This window comes from Centruroides vittatus, unplaced genomic scaffold (genome assembly GCF_030686945.1).
Source record: "Centruroides vittatus isolate TY-2023 unplaced genomic scaffold, ASM3068694v2 contig_1342, whole genome shotgun sequence".
NCBI classification, from domain to species: Eukaryota; Metazoa; Arthropoda; class Arachnida; order Scorpiones; family Buthidae; genus Centruroides; species Centruroides vittatus.
This window is the reverse complement of record NW_027120854.1, coordinates 203,896-224,041: the sequence shown is the minus strand read 5'-3', so window position 1 is coordinate 224,041 and position 20,146 is coordinate 203,896. Positions and strand designations below refer to the sequence as shown.

The 20,146-nt window shown below is 31.0% G+C and overlaps 1 protein-coding gene across 4 annotated transcripts in view; it reads right to left on the bottom strand.

Annotated features, from left to right (window-relative positions):
- Positions 1-20,146, bottom strand: part of LOC136990815 (spermatogenesis-associated serine-rich protein 2-like) — a 54,024-nt gene that overhangs the window by 17,048 nt on the left and 16,830 nt on the right. For 3 of the 4 annotated variants that reach the window (XM_067289246.1, XM_067289242.1, XM_067289244.1), the window contains exon 2: positions 1,851-1,930. In XM_067289246.1, the coding sequence (XP_067145347.1) occupies positions 1,851-1,895 (45 nt within the window). In that variant the 5' untranslated portion in view covers positions 1,896-1,930. Of the gene's footprint in view, positions 1-1,850; positions 1,931-2,040; positions 2,189-20,146 lie in introns of those variants that run through there. The other variant, XM_067289245.1, reaches the window with a different exon arrangement.

Here is a 20,146-nt window from a genome sequence, read left to right as displayed (position 1 = left end):
TTTCTAGGTATTTATGATGTTTTACTGGCTATAAGAAATACATCAGCTACAATGTTTTCTTTCTTTACTTGAAATTACTGAATAAAACTTGCACACAAAAATAACATGGTTAAAACCCAAACTTGTCATTAAAGATTTTTATTAACTTTGACTTTAACTGCTTCAATTTTCCAAAAAATAAATTTTTTTGCTTCTACTCCCAGTTACAAATTGAACATTGTTTGCCATTACTTTATATTTGGTTCTTCTTTCCTTTCAAAGTTTTAGACCACAAAACTGTTAATATGTAAAGCTTGAAGATGAGAGTATTTCTCACGGTAGTATTTTCATAATAAATATCAAATTTTATTCCAACTCCACGAAATTTCGAGTTTGCCAGCAATCCCTAGTCGTGAGTGTAGTGTCATCATCTCCGGTGAAATTCTAGTCGACATCAAACTCAAAACACTATAGTTTGACACAGGTCATTTGACTTTTAGAGTTGCATTTATACATCAGAATTTGTCACACAAATGCCTCAGAGCAAAGACAGTTCATTTAAATGAAAATGCTAATGGTAATAGAATACACATGTCACTAAAATGTTAGGAATGCTATCATTGAATGTGGTGCTTAATGTAGTTTTTAATGGAGTCATAACCAAAATTCTGCTAACTTATCTATTGTAGCTGCATACAGAATCTAATTACTGTATAAACTAGTCTCTATAAGTTTAAAAATTTTAAATTATCTCTGTTATTTAAGCTATTTATTATCTGAAAACTGAAATATATTCATAAAAAGCTAAAAAAATTTCTTAAAAAATGCTTAGATTTAGATATTTTTCTTTCAAAAGAATTAAAAAGTAGCAATTATAAAACTTGAAAAAAGAAAAAATACAATTAACCAAATATTTAAAAATAATATCTGTGTTCTTTACTTGCCTTTATGGCACAAGCACATACCATCTTTATTCAAAGTTTATGGCCATTGTACACTTTCATCACTCTAACCAATCATTGTGTGAACACTGATATATTTAAAAATTACTCCACGCACAAGATCTACATTATAATGTGACTAATCCAGACAAACTGGAAGAAAGACACATCAGAAATAAAATAAGACTCCTAATAATAGACAGTAAATCACTTACTGTTTTACTGAAGTTAATATACAGTATGTCCAAACTTCAAATAGAAAAATAAATTTTATAAAATTTATCAAAAATATTTAAATGAAGCTGCATTCACGACATTTGTATTATGTTTAAAAGGTGTCATTACATGGATTTTGTGCCATGTGTTCTAAAGAAAAAGAACCTAGAATGTTTTTGTGGAAACCACATTTTAAACAAAAGGCATTAATAACTGAATATTTTAAAATAATTTTTTTGAAAACAGTCCATAATGCTGCTCAAATATAAAAATATAAGCATAAAATGTTTGGATATACTGTATATGAACAGTTCCAATAATGCAACAAATGATGTTCCAAAACTACTAACCTGAGCAGTTAATTATGTAACATTTAATGCAGACAACTAATCTAAATTAGAGCATAAATTATTATAAATCTGAAGTAATTTTATAGCCAGTCACTACATAAAATTACATCCCAACAAGATTAATGGCTTGTTTTGGTAATGTCCAGAATAATTTTTTTGAATGTTCCTCCAAATACTTTTTTATATTGTATTATCTCTGTATAAACATTCAAAATAACATTACAGGAGCTAAATGTCAGATAAACAAAAACTAAGAAAAGTCATTTTTTACAGCTTTGTATTTAATATTTTAAGATAACTTACTTATTTGCTAATTAACTACTCGGTTAATTTCGTAAAAAACCAAAAAAAAAAGTCGCCTTACCTTTTCCATTAACTGATCATTATTCAGCTGCTGCTCGGAAGCCATAGCTACATTGTTCAGAGCATCGTACAGTACCGAGGCTGTAACAAAACAAGCATTTGTTAACACCACATTTAAGTAAATCATACAGAATATAATGAACTCCGAGAGAATGTAACCTTATATTGAGGATAAAAAATACTACACCGACGTCGGCGGAAAGTTATTCCTAATAAAACGCATTAATGTCGTCAGCCTCCGATATTTATCCACTTTTAATTTTCTGCGAGGAGAATGCAGACTAATATCTTTCATTGATTTGAAATGTTGCCATCTGGCAACCATATGACATTATTAATTCATTTTATCTGCTCTAAATTTTTATTTCTTGACATTATATTAAAAAATATCTACCGAATAACCTTGTTTGGTTTGTAAAACTAGAAAATATTTTGATTTTGTCCACAAGTAAAACAAATTACCTCTACTACGTCCTCTCCTTACGTAAAAAAAAAATGTGAAGAACTACAAAGAGATTGTAAGCGTGTAATATTTTTACATTAATTCCGATTAAAGGTAATGATATTAATCTTAAAAAGTACAGTTTAGTATCTATTTCAGCATCTGTGTTTCCCAACAACCAGGTCACAACCCTCTAAAGGTCAAGGATGATATTTATAGGTGATGTTCATGTCTTCCTACAAAGTCACTGGCTAGGAAAGGGTGTGAAAATTCATCTTAGATAAACAAAGCTTATCTTCAATATTAATTAAGTTACAATTATATTAATATAAAATAAATTAAGAAAAAACAATCTTCAATATATAAACAGCCAAATATTTGGTATCAAACAATCAGAAATAAAAGGCAACTTACACGTGACCAAATAAACATTCATTGCAATTTATCTGACATCATTCGTATTTAATTTTTGCTCGACAAAACAAAAATTCACTTAAACAAACACGAAACATCACAAGTTTATAAGCGGATTACATTGACAATTCAAGTAATCCCAATCTTTAATTCTCCTTAAGCTCTTTGTGTAACAACCATACGTGGCTTAAAATGACCATAAATGACAATAACTTATTTTATGTTACAAAAAATCCAGAATATATCATTTTATGATAATTAAAAACATAGTTCTTGACTTTTCACAAAGTAAATTATATGAAATTTGTAATTATTAAAATAGCAACCAAGCGACTGCAAGAGAAAAAAAACAATCGTTACGTTCCTTTCTCAATATTCTTTGTGTTTCCTCGTTCAAAATTTCTCTATATTTTAAAATTAAATATCAGATATAAATGTATAAAATTTATTCTGTATTTTTTAAAAATTCCATTAAAAATTTTATTATAATACATAAAATAAATTGAAAATTTTATATAATATTGGATAAGAGTTTGAATACAATAAGATGGAAAGACATCAAAATGGTATCATTTTTGAGCCAGAATTAAGTTAATTAGTAAGAAATTATGGAGTTAGGTCTAAAATAAGGCTGTTGTGCTAAGATCATAAATTAATTAGCTTAAGTCTAGTTCAAAAATCTTCCACTGCACTCTCCTGTCTTTTAAGAACTTAAAAATTATATCTTACAAAACTTGATAAGGAATTTCCTCGAACGTAACTATAATTCGGATTGCCTTATTAAAATATTCTCATCCCAAGAAAACTCGCTTTGCAACCAGAAGTTGACAGAAAAGAAAGATTTAAATTAACTTCTGTTGACTTCTAATGGTGGATAAGGTCCAAAGGGTCTCACTTTTTAAAAATATTCCCTCAAAAAAATAGTTTGAAATGGATTTTAAACAGATGTTTTCCAATTTGGAAGAATTTGTCCATTTTAAATTAGATGGACATATTTATATATGTTCAATATTCTCACAACATACACTCTAAAATGGAAATTACAATTAAATTTATTTCTAAGCATTCTTAGTGCATGTACTTAGTGCATACTTACAGAAAAATTGTGTGTACTTTCCATAGAATGCTAAGATAAGCAGTTTGTCTTAAAAATCTTATAGATTACTAACAATGTAATCAAAACCAATAAAAGAAATTATGTTATTAGGTCTAATCTGCACTAACAAGCTTCTAAAGGTCCTTTCAAATATTTAATTGATTACTTATTTACACTGTGAGTAACATTCAAGTCTCAGTTGGATGTAAATACATACTTTACATATAAGAAAAAAACACCTTTAAAAATCCAGCAAATAACTCTACTAATAAAAATGTTTTCGAACAGTTTTACCAATCTTCCTCGATTAAGATGAAATAGATTGTGAAAATTATTTGCTGGATTTTTAAAGGTGTTTTTTTCTTATTGACTATTTTTATGCAGTTGAAAGAAAATATATTAATATACATTACGTACAAATCGATAAATATTTAATTGAACCACGAGTGATATTAATGGACGTTAATCAACCGTACCTTTTAAGATGTGTGAACGTTTTTGGCTCTCACAAATCTTCTACTCTAAATACCGGTATTTTGAACAAATTCGTACTCACTTAACCTTTATCCGGTACTGCTTAACCATTCGTAAAACAAACGTTTTTAGCCTCGGTCGAGGTCTGCTTCGGGTTAAAAGAACAATCGGATTCCACTCTTAGAACAAATGATTAGTTTTTAAACTATATTCAAACTTATGTGTGTGTTATGCATCGTCGTCGTTTTTTTGTTCTTTGCATACGTAGCGCCAAGCATAGGAAAGCATGCCGTCTTTGGTGTTTACATCTCCCTGTCCGGCTGACTCTGTATATTTCCAGGGCTTCGAGGTACAATAAAGTTAAGTGAGTACAAGTTTGTTTTTGGCTCTAAACTCAAGTTGTCTCCAGATTAAATTGTTCTACAGCAGCTACTGCCATACCGTCATGGCATTTTCTAGAGGTAGCCAAGAAATGAGTAGATTTTCTGTGCATGATACCCTGCAAGCTCCAGTCCTCTGAAGAATATCATATGGGCAGAGCATAGCACACCAATAACATTCACCCACTCTTTCACCCTGAGACCTGTTAAAATCATGTACCATAAATATTTAACAACCTTGCACCATTTCTCTCTCTCTATACATACTTCTTTCACTTCTCTATATTTGTGAATCTTTTCACACACACTTGGCACCTTTTTTGACTTAGAATCTATTTCTAAGTGAAATAAGCAGTTGTTTCTCTTTCAGACACACTTCCACTTGCTCAGCACATAATTTCCTCAGTCTTCTACTCTACACTTCCCACATACATCTTACACACCATATCTTTTGACATTCTCTCCACTCAGCCAAACCAACACAGACACCCTTGATGCATTTGCTCAATTGCATTCTCTTTCACACCACACTGCATCAATATATCCTCGTTACCCAGAAACAAGGATGTGTTCCATAGCAGCATGCACTTAAATTTCAAATTTTACATTCTTTTTGAGTGTGAAATTTTAAATTTAAGTGTATTCCACTAAAGAACTACATAGCCTGAAGACGGCCAAGTTTAAAACATTTTCATAGATTAAAACTTTTGACCATTTTAAAGATACAAAGTAACTGATTTTCTTTTATTAATCAGTAAACAGAAATGTCTCATTTTCTGATTGTTTCAAACTAATACATTGATCTTGGTTGTCTCCTGTTCATTAATTAATAAACATCTAAGAACAGTCCCATTATACAAATGAATACATTCTGATACCTTAACCAGTTACAGTATTTAACCTTATACAAAATCAGATCATCGGTAACTTGTCTGGAATTTTATCTGTCTGGATATCGACTCTTTCATTTGAATGAGAGGGCAATTTATATAAGAGAGATGTGTTTTAAATGGAACATTTAGAACACATCTCTCTCATTTACGTATCATTAAATAATTTCTATATTTATGAAAGCAAAACGAAAAAACAAGGTGTTGCCCTTCCTGCTTTGAGTCGGCTAAGCAATTTTATTTGAGAATTGTCAAAATATTATCCGTAAAATAAAATAATTTTATCAAGTTCTTATTGTTCTATAATAAGTTCTCATTATTCAACCTTGATAGTAATTAAGAACTGGATTATATTCTGGCATGTAATAAAATTTCTTGTATTAAAATACAAAACTTGTTTACAATTGAACTTAACAGTAATAAAAACATTCATGTTAATTTTTATTATTTCTGTGAAATTTCAATCATCATAATGCTTTCTTCATTGTATATCACAAGGAACAACACAGTAAGTTTTTCATTTTTTGACAGTTAACATTACAAAATTTAATTTTTTCACAAAGAGATTCCGTCGGGACAAATTTCGGCACGTTTGGAGTCGGAAATCAATACCTTTGAATAGCATTTGAAAAATGTCTGGAATATATTCCTTCATACAATAAAAAACATTTCTATTTCCATTGCACAACTCTATCAATTTAAAAGTTATGAAAAAGTTTTTTAAAATTAGACATTAAGACATTAATTTAGACTAGCTTTTAAAATAATCAAAAACAGAAAATTCTGCCTGTTTTCAGATAGTATCTCTACAATGACATAAATAATAATTTACAAAGAATGTTATGAATGAATACATTTAAAATTCTTTAATAATTATCAATAATTAGATGCATTGAGAAAACAAAAGACAAAATTTTATTCTAAGGACTAATAAAAACACCAGTTCTTAAAAACAAATTCTCCGTAATCTCGGAATATGTCAGTCGAGTGTGCTTAGCAATGCTTTCTAGATAAACATAAAAGACGACAATGCTCGCTGCACTCTGAAGTACAATTATATTTATTCCCACAAACTTAAATTCTTGCTGCATTTTAACTAAACTCATAGAATGAATTTCCACAGAAATGAACATTCGGTTATAATGCCGATAAAAAGCTGTTATAAAAGTTAATTCGGCAATACCAAGTCAGTTCATTTGCTTAAAAAGAAGTATCATGAGATGGTGTCATACAAGAAGTTGACAAGAGAACTTGTGTAGAAATTTTAGGTGAAAGCAATTTGGTGTGTACATTAAATAGTTTTGTGATTTATTAGCTCATTTAAGCATACAATTCATTCAATTCTTTTCTCATTCAAAACTAATTTTGTACTGTGCTAAATTTCACACACACACAAACAAAAACAACATAATAAATATACAATTAAAACAGAAAGCACATTGATAAATTTAAATGACGTATTTCTACAAATTTATCCTTAAAGGTTTTTCATAAATTTATCCCTAATGGCAAAATTTCTTTTGGCAAAGAAATTGAGAAAATGTTCTAGGAAAACAAAAAATTCATTAAAAAAGTGGAATAGTATACGAGGTGATGGGAGAAACATGCCAAGAAATAACTGAAGATGTAAAGTGAGGTCTTACACACAAGGGAAGATCAATAAATAAGATAAGGTGGTCTCTAAAATAGAGTGGAAGACAACAAATACCCTATAACTTTAAAGAGTTAATCTGTTGTAAGAGGATGTTATTCTATTGCCTGACAATACAAAACCAAATGCCACTCAATGTATCCGTTCCTAAGTTGATACATACCAAGAGATTTCAGAACTACCTCCCTATGGCCCAGACCCAGCACCCAGCAACTTCCATCTCTTTCAGCCTGTGAAAAATACACCTCCACAAACAATGATTTCTGACTATGAAGGGCATGCAAGTCTAAGCTTTACTAACAGTATCTCTAACATTTTCATGTTACAACTTTTTTTTTTACTTGGAAAAATTTGGTAATTACGTGAAAGCAGTGTTCTTATAAGTGTAAATCTGGCTGTAGTTTCATAATTCTACAAACAAAGGTATGTTCAGAAATTCACTTGTTACGTTATATTCTGCGTTCAGTCGCTTTTATTGTCCGAAGAAGAACTTCCAAAGTTCGAAAACGTTAACGACAGATTTTTTCATTTTTTCCAACACCGGTAATTGGTTCGGGTACGTGTGGTTTACGTTATATATACACATAAGGAAGGATTAACATATTTTAATTGTATAAATGATCTCACGATTCTCATTAAAAGTCATTATCTGAAACCTTCATGATCATAATGAACTTTCTAAGCAAATATATTTTAAATAATGCTCTTTTCTGTTCAGCTTTTTCAATTATAACTGAAAAAAAAAAATAAGCAAAAAAGAAAAATTAATGTTAAATTTTATTTTTGGCCGATTCATATTATATTAAGAATACAAAAATGTTGTAAATTGTATTGTTTAGTTTTAGTTCTCTGTTTTGGCAATATTAGATAACATAGATCTGTATCAAACAATCAAAACTATTATAAAAACATAATACTTGAAGAACCAAATTATCTGTTTGTTTATAAATTATGAATTAATAATAATAGTAAGTTTATTTTTTACGAACAATTTTAACTTGCAATCTCAAATATGGAGTCAATTCCTTAATAAAATCTCCCACAAGAATGAAAGAGCAAATACTGTATGTGATACAGTAGATTCACACTCTTAGCACTTAATTGATTGTACAAGTTGACATACGAAAGCTATTTTTTAAATAAGGTCCGTTTGTGAATAAAAGTGAGAATAATGCGCAATCACGGCAGTATGCATATGCTTCTGCTCCGAGCAAGCTTGGCGCGCGTTTTGACGCCATTTGCAGCCATATCGTCTGTCTATATGCTGAGCTGTAGAAGTTTAAAATGTTTAAGAAAATTGAGTCTCCCGCCGACTGTGAGATACGATCTGTTATTCGATTCTTGAATGCAAGAAACTTGGCAGCAGCGAAAATTCACTGTCAGATTTGTGAAGTTTACGGTGATAATGCTATGAGTGACAGTAAAGTTCGAAAATGGGTAAGAATGTTCAAGGATGGGCGAGTTAATGTGCACGATGAGCCACGCCCTGGCCGACCTTCTCTGATTTCTGAAGATTTGGTTCGTGATATGGATAACAAAATTCGAGAGGACCGACGATTCACGATTTCAACGTTATCAATTGAATTTCCACAGATTTCAAGATCAGTTTTGTATACCATTGTTTCGGAGAAACTGAATTATCGAAAATTGTTTTCTCGGTGCGTTCCAAGACTGCTTTCTGACGATCACAAAACAAAAAGATTAAACAGTGCTTTAGCGTTTTGACTCGATACGATCATCCACACAGTCCAGACCTTGCACCCAGTGATTTTCACTTGTTTCGATACTTAAAGGAGTTCCTTGGTGGTCAACATTTCAACACGAAGGAGAAGTGAAAACTGCAGTCGTGGATTGGGCTTCTTGACAGGGCGGCAGATTTCTTTGAAGTCGGAATTCAAAAAATTGTTGAGCGGTATGACAAATGTTTAAACAAAATGGAAATTATGTAAAAAAGTAGATATAAGTATGTAGGATATAGAAAAAAATATATTTTAACGATATTTACAGTATTTTTCTTCTTATTAAAAAACGGACCTTATTTAAAAAATAGCCCTCGTATATCTAATTTTACATAAGCATAGATATTAAAACACAGTTTGAAGTGTGTAGTATCATATCAAAACGACAAATTTTCATATAATCATAATGGAAAATGTTTGCAAATTATAATGATGATAATCATCATTATAATTTGCACATTATGTAGTGAGGTATCAAAATGAGATCTATTGTAATTGAGAAAATTTACAGGTAAATTCGAAACACCTAAGTTATATCCTCATCTTAGATTATACTTTTTTCATTAAATTTCCATTTCTAGCTAAAACATCCCGGAGCTTAGACACCTGTCTACACAGATATTTTTGTAAAAAACATGTCATAACATACAAAAATGTTACAGATAAAGATCTACATGCAAATATTTCCCACTTATTAACAAGAGATTAAACTGGAAAAAAAAGGATTTATGTAAATTTAATTGGCTTCCATTGAAAAAAAGCAGTTTAAAATAGAACCACGTTTAACCAGAAACAAAATTGTGCATCAAAATATAGTTTATATAATAAAATTATTTCATTCACTTCCATAACCTCGAATTTAATATAAAAATTTGTATAAAAACCTAGCCTCCAAGCACTTTCACTGAGGTGGGCTATTTGGGTTTAATGTTCTACAAACTAAACCCAACAGGAGAAATAAGCATACTCTTACAACTATACATGAAGTTTCCACTCCACGTATGATTGTATGAGTATAATTAACGTCTTTAAGCTTTTGTAACTAAAATTACTATTTATGACATTAAAAAGGATAACAAATTTACTTATTTATCAAATCAAAATTAATCACCACATAGAAACTCATCCAGTGAAATGAGAAGGTTAAAGTCAACAAAAAAAGGGGGAGAGAAAGGAAAAATGTCAAAAATTTCAAATTGGAACCAATAACCTTCACTATGCCATCAGATAAAACTCTTTCTGGAAGGAAATGACAGATAAATAACTTTATAATCTACCCCAAATGATAAAGATAAATTAATCACTAATCTTTAAATAATCTTCAGAAGGATAATCTGATAACATCATCACTTTCTACACTAAGTTTTTCATTCCCATTTAAACTTTTTCTTTTTTTTCGATAATAACAACTACATCTCACTTAATTTCTACAAATAAATAAAAACTATTTTTATAAAAAATTTCCAGATGTACTTTACGAGGCAATAAATTATAACGTGGGCTTTAACATTACGTGCGTGCACAGGTGGTCGACATGCACGAGTTAAAATCTCCTTATATTTAAATATATATATATTTAATATCATTCGTAAACTTTCAAATAAGCACTTTTTACTTTATTAGTATCACTTTTACTAATCTACACAATCAAATTCCATTATGATGATGTAAAAAGTATCTCCAAGTTACTAAACAGTACTTATCACTAACATTAAATTCTGGGATTGAAAGAAAAGCAAGATCACACTCCAGCTACTAAGCTATTAACATTAGTTTCTAAGTATTTTAATATGAAAACTATTCTTGCACACAAATTTAAGTTATGTAACATGGTTAACTAAATATTAAAAGATCCATGACAAAACAAATCAGAATAACTAAAAGTGAAAGTCTTTTACTGTGCCTGTGGTTCTCAAACTGTGATCCACGAGTGAAACCGGATAATCCAGACTGATGTGGTCATTCTTCGGATGCCACAAAATGCAATTCTTTGCCACATAGCCAGAAAAAAAGAATGTTTTCACACACTCCACATCTCTCACAGGTTATTGGATAGTCAAATATTTTGGCACACAATCTATCATTATATACTGGGTGTGGCCAAATTGCAGATCATGAGCTCATTTTGCTCTTCTAAATCCTTATTGCAGCTCCCTTAAAGCACATCCAACCCATAGAGGTAAGGGTTTGATTTTAGTGCTACTCCTCTATACAGGGTGGGCCAGCGAAAACGAAACGGCAGAGTGTTCGTGTTCGTCCAAGCAAAGCGCTCGGACAGGTCGATTTTACTCTCGAGGGGACATCTTTTGCAATAAAGTTTTTGCGATTCTGAATATTAACTAAACAAACATTTTTTTCGAAATAAATGCTTGTTTAGTTATTACAAAATAAATGAGTTTTTAAAATTTTTTGTCGTCTGTTGTATTCAAAATCGCAAAAACTTTATTGCAAAAGATGTCCCCTCGAGAGTAAAATCGACCTGTCCGAGCGCTTTGCTTGGACGAACACGAACACTCTGCCGTTTCGTTTTCGCTGGCCCACCCTGTATATATACAGGGTGACAATAATTAACCCGTACAAGTTTTTTGTATCGTAAATTTATTAAAGAAATGAAAATTAGCAAAACAACAGCATATAACAGTGACAATACTTTACGTATTAATCAGATATTCAGCCAGTTTCAAAGTGGCCTTCTTTTGCTTTGATGCAGAGCCCCAAATGCGTTTTGAAATTCTCAGCGATGGGCCGCGCTCTTCTGGAGACAGTTTGTCTCACTTCCAGCACAAGGATTGCTTCAGCGACTCCAAACTTTCATGGCGCTTAGAACAGGCCCTGGCCTCCAAAATGGACCACACACTGTAGTCCATTGGGTTCAGATTCGGCAAGTACGGTGGTCATTCCGCAGACGAGATGAAATCGGGAAAATGAGCCTTGCACACTCCTGAGTCTTCTTCGCCCTGTGTGTCAGCGCCGAGTCCTGCTGAAACGTCCATTTCGCACTGCCAAAATGCTGCTGAGCCCACAGAAGTACCATAGCCTCGAAAATGTCACGGTGGTACACATCTTGATTGATTTTGGCCCCTTGATCAACGAAAACAAGGGGTGTATTGCCGCTCGCACAAATTTCGCCCCAAACCGTGACTGACATTGAATTTTGTGATGTTCGATGACGGCTGAGCATCCAGGAGCCCCCGCGGACCAGTTCCTGTCGTTTTGATGGTTGTACGGAGAAAAGTTTTTCGTCTGTGAAGAGAATGCACTCCCATTGTCGACCTGCGGCCCGACGCTTGAGTTAACGGGATCTTTGGAGTCTCATGCACTTGTTTTCATTGGTGAGGAGCTGAACCTTTTGGAACTTGTAGGGCTTGAGTATGAGTTCCTTTTTTGCCATTAACCGCACCGATTTGCGATTGATTCTAATCTCACGAGCAATTTTTCTCATGGAGACCTTCGCATGTCAGTCAACTCGCTTTGTGATGATCTTGCGGTTCCTAGACGTGTTGACAGTGCGCTTTCTTCCACGTCCGGGACGGTCACCATTGTGGCCAAGCTCCTTGAATCGCCGAACTGCATCTGAGACTGTCATTTTTGGAACACCGAGCAGACGAACAATTTCACATTGATGCTTTCCTTGCCGGAATAGCTCCAAAATTGCACAACATTTGTTCGACACCATTAAAAAAATAAAGAACTAACTCTTATTACATCGAAAATACATCTACACGGGCAGGAAATCATGGAGAATTAAACAATAGTATGTAAATTGGTGACAGTAAAAAAGTTCAGGTGCAACATTGCTACAAACTTTGTACGGGTTAATTATTGTCACCCTGTATCTATATAATGTATAAAGAATACAGGTTATACACAAATTACCAATCCAATGTAGGATGTAGATATCATATTTTTGATAGATGGTATATGGCAGACATGGGCAAATGAGGCTCTTTTTGAGTTACATGCAGCTCTTGCTGAAAGTATTAATTTCTGTTTTTTATTATTATTTTTACAATTTTATTTTTATAATTTTGTGAAAATATGTTTATTAAAAAAATTCAATATTTGTTTTATATTATATAATAAAACAACGCCTTACCATACTATCCGCCACGACGGTACAGAACTGCGGCTCCCGTGCATTTTGCAAAACCTACGTTTCGGCTCCCACCGAACGATTGCTTGCCCACCCCTGGTATATGGTTTCTATTGTGACAAGGTTTGGCCACATGTTATATACAGTGATATTTATGGAATAAAGAAGCAGACAAAATATAGGTGGCCTGTGGTTTGTTACAATTCGTTTAGGTGGTTTGCAGACCGATAACTTTAAGAACCACCATTCCACACATCCATTTGCAACAATTTGCATACACGTAGGCAGAAAAGACCCTATATAGAAAGGTCAATTCGGTTAACATTAATTGCATTCTGACGACTAAATAAACTGTAAAAGACTTCAAAATGTTTTTCGTATTTACTCTTCTAATGGTTAACTCAATATAAAGTATCCACACTGTACCCAATAATGGGAATTTATAAATAAAAGAGTAAAGTAAACTACTAGACTACTATTTAGCAATCACAGAATTTATATTAGAAATTATAGTTGAATTTTAGTCCAACAGAACATTTCTGCTATGAATGTAAATTAAAAAGTATGTGCAATCTATAGAAGAAATAAAATTTAAATTTAACAGAAACTTAATTATAATAAATATTTCTCAGGGTGAACAATACAAATGATAAGAAACCTAACTTTAAAATACTATTGTATATCATAAAATAAATATGCTCCATATGTAATTAAAAATTGAGATACAGAATGGAATTTTATAAATATATAATTTCATAAAGCCTTCTGACATTATTTTCATATAACATTATTAACAATATGCTGAAATTTGCTGTTTTACGGATAAAAATTTCAACGCTTTCAAGAAATAAAACCCTTAGTACTATCATCATATGAATTTTCTATACAAAAAAATCTTTTCTACAATTAGATACAAAATCCAATCACCCATATAAAAAATCAATTTTATATTCCATTCATTGTTTGTTCCAGATTAAAAAAAGCATGAATAATGACTGATACAAGTAACTATATTATTAAAGAACATGTAATTGCTAGCTTTTGGGTTTTTAAAAGGGAAAAAACAGAAAAAAAAAATGGAATAGGGGCATACAGACAGCAGAGATTTGGACAACCACCTTCTCAAAAAGAACACTTTCCTGGTGAAAACATAAAAATTCTTACAAAGGATAAGATTACTAGGGGTATACCCAGTTCTGGATTATTTTCACGGGCAATTTCAGCACAGACTCCAACTTTACAATGTTTTTCAGATCTGATGGAAGGTTTGCCGCTCCTTCAATTATCATTTAAACTATGATACACGTTGCAAAATTTTACGCTCCCACTAGAAAGTGCTCTTTTTGGAGAAAGCAGTCATTCAAATCTGCTGAAAGTTTGCATGCACCTCTTGTATTGTATTACTTGTTTTTACTCTTTCACAAAAGTCAACAAATAGTTTTTATACATTACTCGATCGTGTAGTTACTTAAATCGGTCTGTTTTCTTCTTTTATCCAAAACAAACGAATGGAACACACACTGTATAACAACTTTAATAAACCTGCAGAGAAACAACAGCTATTAATGCAACAGTTTTAAAACAAATTTTGCAGGAAAGCAATCAAAAATCTCTGGAAGAGTTTCTTCCACAATTAGCTATGAAAGAATTTTACCTATGCAAATTTAAGTTAACATAAAATAAATGCCACAATATTTCCCGACTTTTTAACACTGAGTCTTTAATTAATTAACAGGTATTTAAATATGGTATATTTTTTAAAATCTATTAGAAACAAATAAAACTTTCATCTCCGTTACAAGTTAATGTATCAAAAAAGTCAAAAATTTGCATAAATTAACTCTTTAAACATGAAATTGGCCAAAGGCTGTTTGACTGGTTTCACTATACAAATTCCCCTTGTAGTCTAAGGGGTAAAAACAATATTGTCATCATATACATAGAAAGAAGAAATTTTCAGAGCTTAGAGTTACTCAGTTTTGGAGTCAAGTTTAAAAATAGTAAACTTGTTGTAAGTATAAAAAATTTTATAATTCTAGTTATATTTGAAGGAAAAAATTCACAAAATGCAACAATCACATCTTTCACCAATAGTGTCTGATTTTTCGAGGATTGTAATGGACTCGAAGTGTCGTGATAGAATTCGTCATATCCTACAACAAGCTGGTTGACTCGAAAAACATTTAATACAAAAAAATAAAAAAAAATCTCTATGTAAGAAGTTGTTTATTGAACCTCTATGTATGATAGCCTTCTGTTTTTGTGTTTTCAATAGTAATTATGGGATCAAAAATAAAATATGACTTTCACATTTTAGTGAATTGTCAGTTTAAACTTTTATGTATAGATTTGTTTTATAAAATATAATGCACAGTTAAGTTTATTACTAGTATTTAGACAAAAAAATGTATTTTGAAGATATGTTTCAGGTCACTTCTTTAAGTCTCCTCTTCCTTTAAAAGCATGATTTGTGTTTTCGGCAAATACTATTCGTGCCACTTTAGCATGGGTGTCCGCAGAAAGTTCTTCCAAGAGGCAAAACTTGGCAACATATAGTTACATCAATAAATATTTATTTATTTATTTAATATTTTTGGAGTTTTTTCCCCAAGTAGATGATAGAATACAACAGTGTTTCCCAACCGTACTGGAATACAGTATTTCATCAATACAAAAAAACAAACCATCTCAATCAAGGATGACAGATTACATATCTCAATCACTTTTATGATGATAATTTGTGAAGTAATGCCTAACAAGTGCCAGATTACATCAGACTATAATAATACTAATATTTATTAATCAAAAAATCATGTTAATGGATGTTATTTGTATAATTTGTGAAATTTTTTTTTATTCGATCCCAATAGAGGACAAGTACCCAATTTGAACCCTCTCCAGATGCTCGTGGTGTTTAGTATCAGCTTTGCCATAAAGAGAACTCAATTTCACTACAGTTTTAGTAGCAGATAAATAATCATTCTTATCCTCCAAAATAAGTACAGTGGGTGATCAGTTAATGAACAAATAATGAACACTTTTGCAAAAGATTTTTATGTTCGGACAACGAACACCTCACAGAACAAACACAAGAAGAAGAGATGTAAACCAATGAATACTGATTGGTCATCCCTTGTCTTCGGGCAACAATTCAGAACTTTTCGGAGTGCGGGAGACATCGACATTGACGTTTCAAGTTCCTCTGAACTTTGAAACTCTCCCTTGTAATTCCAGCCATTTATTTTTCTGACAGAAACAATTCTTTTATAGTATTCTCAAAACTGTCGGGCAGACACTTGTTAAGTTTTGCATCAATTTTTATTTTTGAAAGGTGAGAGTATAATAGCAAAAGTAGAGAGTGAGTAGAAGATGTCTGATGTTCCTGGGCAGTATGGCTTGAACAGGTCTACAGTAGGCTGCAGTTCAATCTTACCTAAGAAAGATACAGTATAATCAAGAAGACTCAAGCAGCTAAAGGAGTAACAAAACTCACATCTGAGAAATAAAGAACATTGAAGAGCTCATAATGGAACCTGAAACTGATCTGACAACAGAATGCCAAGAACACTTGAATGAAGAACACCAAGAAACTCGGCGAGATGTTCTCATCTGAAAAAGAAGATTAATGCCGATATCTGCTATTAAAGATCTTCTGAAGAAGTGGGATGTCAGAACAACGATCTTAGAATGGCATCCAAACCAGGTTGAGGTTAATAGGCTTAGGGATCTCTACAATTACAATGCTAATAATTACTTCTGAAAAATCCTGGAGAGAGAAAAGCAATTGACATTGGACAGATTCTTTAACCCCATAAACAGAAAAAACATGACTAATAAAAATGCAAGACTATATATGCATTTTTATTATTACATATAAATAAACGTAGTAAGAAAGTATATATTTTTTATTTTTTGGGTCTCCAGAACGAATTAATCAAATTCCCATAAAAACCTACGGTAAATCAATAATCAGTTAAACAATTTGGATAGCGAACAAAGTCTTGGAACAGATTATGTTCGTTGACCGATCACCCATTGTATTTATCTATATATCTAGTAAGTGAAAATTACCCTTCTCCAAAAGAAATATAAAATAATCACTCTCGATATTAACAAGCAAAGTATTCATAACTTCAATATCACCAATGACCCACCCACAGTCCTCAATGTCAAACTGGGAAGTGTATTTTTAAACAAATATTTTTTTAAATTACAGGTATCCCTCATATAACACAGTAGTTATGCTCCAGAAAAGTGCTGAGTTATGCAAATCTGCACTATACTAAACAAATGGTTAGGTTCACAATGACAGTCTTAAAGGTTAAAGTCTGAAAGCAATGACAATACCTGGTTGATGGGAAGGTTAGGACAAGAAAGACAAAAACTGTACTATCATGTTCAACTCTTCACTAACACTGGGAATTTACTGCACTCACAACATAAAAAAACGAACCTGTTACCGGTGTGTATCTTGTAAAAAATTGTCTCGCAAATGTTTTCGAGAGGTTCGTTTTTTATGTTGTGAGTACTGTACTATCAGTTTTCATTAAAGTAAACCTGACAAAAGGTACGAAAGAAAGGAAAAATTTCAATATTCTAAAATCCACGGGTAAATTTGAAACAATGCACATGTTTACTTGAATAAAAAAAACATTGAACAATAGAGTTTGCACTTAAAAATTGTGAAATTTTGTACAGAGGATTTTCCCAATTTTCAAACTGTGAGTAAAACTGTCATAGAAGTGCAGTGTTGTATGAGGGATACTAATAATGAACCTGTATGTGATAATTAGATTATCCTCTTCACTTAACCAATTATATTTCTCCAAATGACTGTAACTTTACATTATTATTAACACATTAGCAATAAAGTATAACAGAAACAAGACTATGCCATTTCGTGAGTAGATTTAAACTTTCTATGTTATCAATCAGAATATCTGATATTTTATCAAAAAATAACTTGAATTTTCTTGTATTTCAACATAACCTAATACGTAACAAGAGATGGAGCATAATGGTGGGAGGAAGATCAAAAATATTCTAGACAGACGAGACAAAGGTTAGAAACAACTACAAACAAGCAGCAAAATTTTCTGTACTCGCACTAAACTTAACTGTATCAATTTAATATGCACTATACTGAAACATATTTCTAATTCAGAAATACACACTATACACTTTAATAGACTCCAAAAATAATTCTACTATTTTAAATCATTGCAATTATACTAAACCAAACAATAGCCATTCATAATTAATAGGGCACTTTATGCTACAATTAATAATTAGAAATTTAGTAATTTAGTACTAGATTAATTACAGCAATTGTTTATTTTAGTATTAATACATCAGACAAGATATTCGAATGCAAACAAGAGATAAAACTTGGGTGGTTACTCCATCAATTGATGTACTGTACATTGCATACTTCTTGGGTAATAATTAACATAATTACAATAATTTAAAATGGTAGCATTCTTTTTGGAAAACCCTGTGTTATAGTTACTTAATACTTACAGTAACTACTATAATTATTTAACTGCAGGCTTTTATAAGATTAATCAATATACATACAATATATTTTTGAACAAATTCCAGACATTCCAAAGCTTCAATCAGTCTGTAGTTATTAAAATTGCCACGTCGATGACGCTTTAAAGAAGACACGATGCAAAATAATAATCTTATCTACAAAAACAACATGCATTTTACTCGTGATAAATTATCGGCATGCCGTAATTTAAATTTGGTCCAAATCGGCAATTTTATAACAATTGATAATTCATTCGACGTTATCTAAATTTAGTCCAATTGGTTATGCAAATACAAAAAGAAATTAATATATTTTGAGCATCAGAAGAATTCATTTTATTTGTTAAAATCTCTACTGTTCTACTAATTGTACTGTACTCTATTCCTGATTATTAATGCAAAAAACACTGTAAATCATATAATAGCACGTAATTTGTTGATTTTGAAAGAAGAATGGCAGAAATTTAATATTTATTTAATTATTAAAATATAATTTTCATTAAACTTAATTTAATTTCTTGTAACATTATAATCAAAATTGGATCTAAAACACATCATAACCTTTCAAACAAAAAATTCTATAATTAACAAAGTTTTCTTCATAAATAATACAAAAATAATAATAAATGACCTTCAGACTTATTTTGATACCATTTTACATTCAAATAAAGAAAAAAAAAAGTATCTTTAAATGCCTGTAAAGAAATCCCAAAGTGCTTCAAATTTAACACAATTCTTAATTAACGGTAATAAATTATCGAAGAAGAAGATTTTACTTACAAAAAATGAAGTTTTCTTTATAAATTTAACAGATAAATTGATAAATTTGGTCAAACTGATAAGTCAATAACCTGATAATAAATGTTTAGAATCAGATCTAAACTTTGTAATTAAATATCAGCCTTTTGGCTGCAATTTTTTCAATTAAATTCCTTAAAATTAAACAAACAATTGTAATACTTTTGAATTTCTCTATATCATTCTGTTTTTAACACTCAAAATTCCAATTTAAAATACAAAACATTTGCTTCTAATATTATTACCAAACTAAAATGTGTGTCTCATATTACTACATCCATTTAAATTTTTGTTCTTCCTTATTACATTCTGGATCAAATTTCTGATTTACTAACCTTGACAACCATTATATTATAGTATTATTTCTATCAAACTATTAAAATGAAATTTTATATAAAAATAATTACTTCTCTATGTAATGACATTTCCAGTTTTATTTCTGTAGCAAAAAAATATAAACATTACTACAAATTTAGATGTTTAAAATCAAAAAATAATGATCAAATTTCTAAATTATATATATTTATATATAAAGCCAAACAATGCCCGATTACAATAGGCTATATTAATGACTAACACCTAGAAGTAGTAGGCATCTCTCGATAAATTTAATAATTATAATTAAATTAATATTTTAATAATTCAGAAGGTTCTGAAAGAAAGAATTAGCCCAAAGTGGGACTCTAACTCATGTGTAGCTTGCAAGCTGCATATGGCTCTTCTAGACCCTTATTGCAGCTCCTGCATACAAGTCTAGAAATAATAAAGGATAGGGGACAGACTTT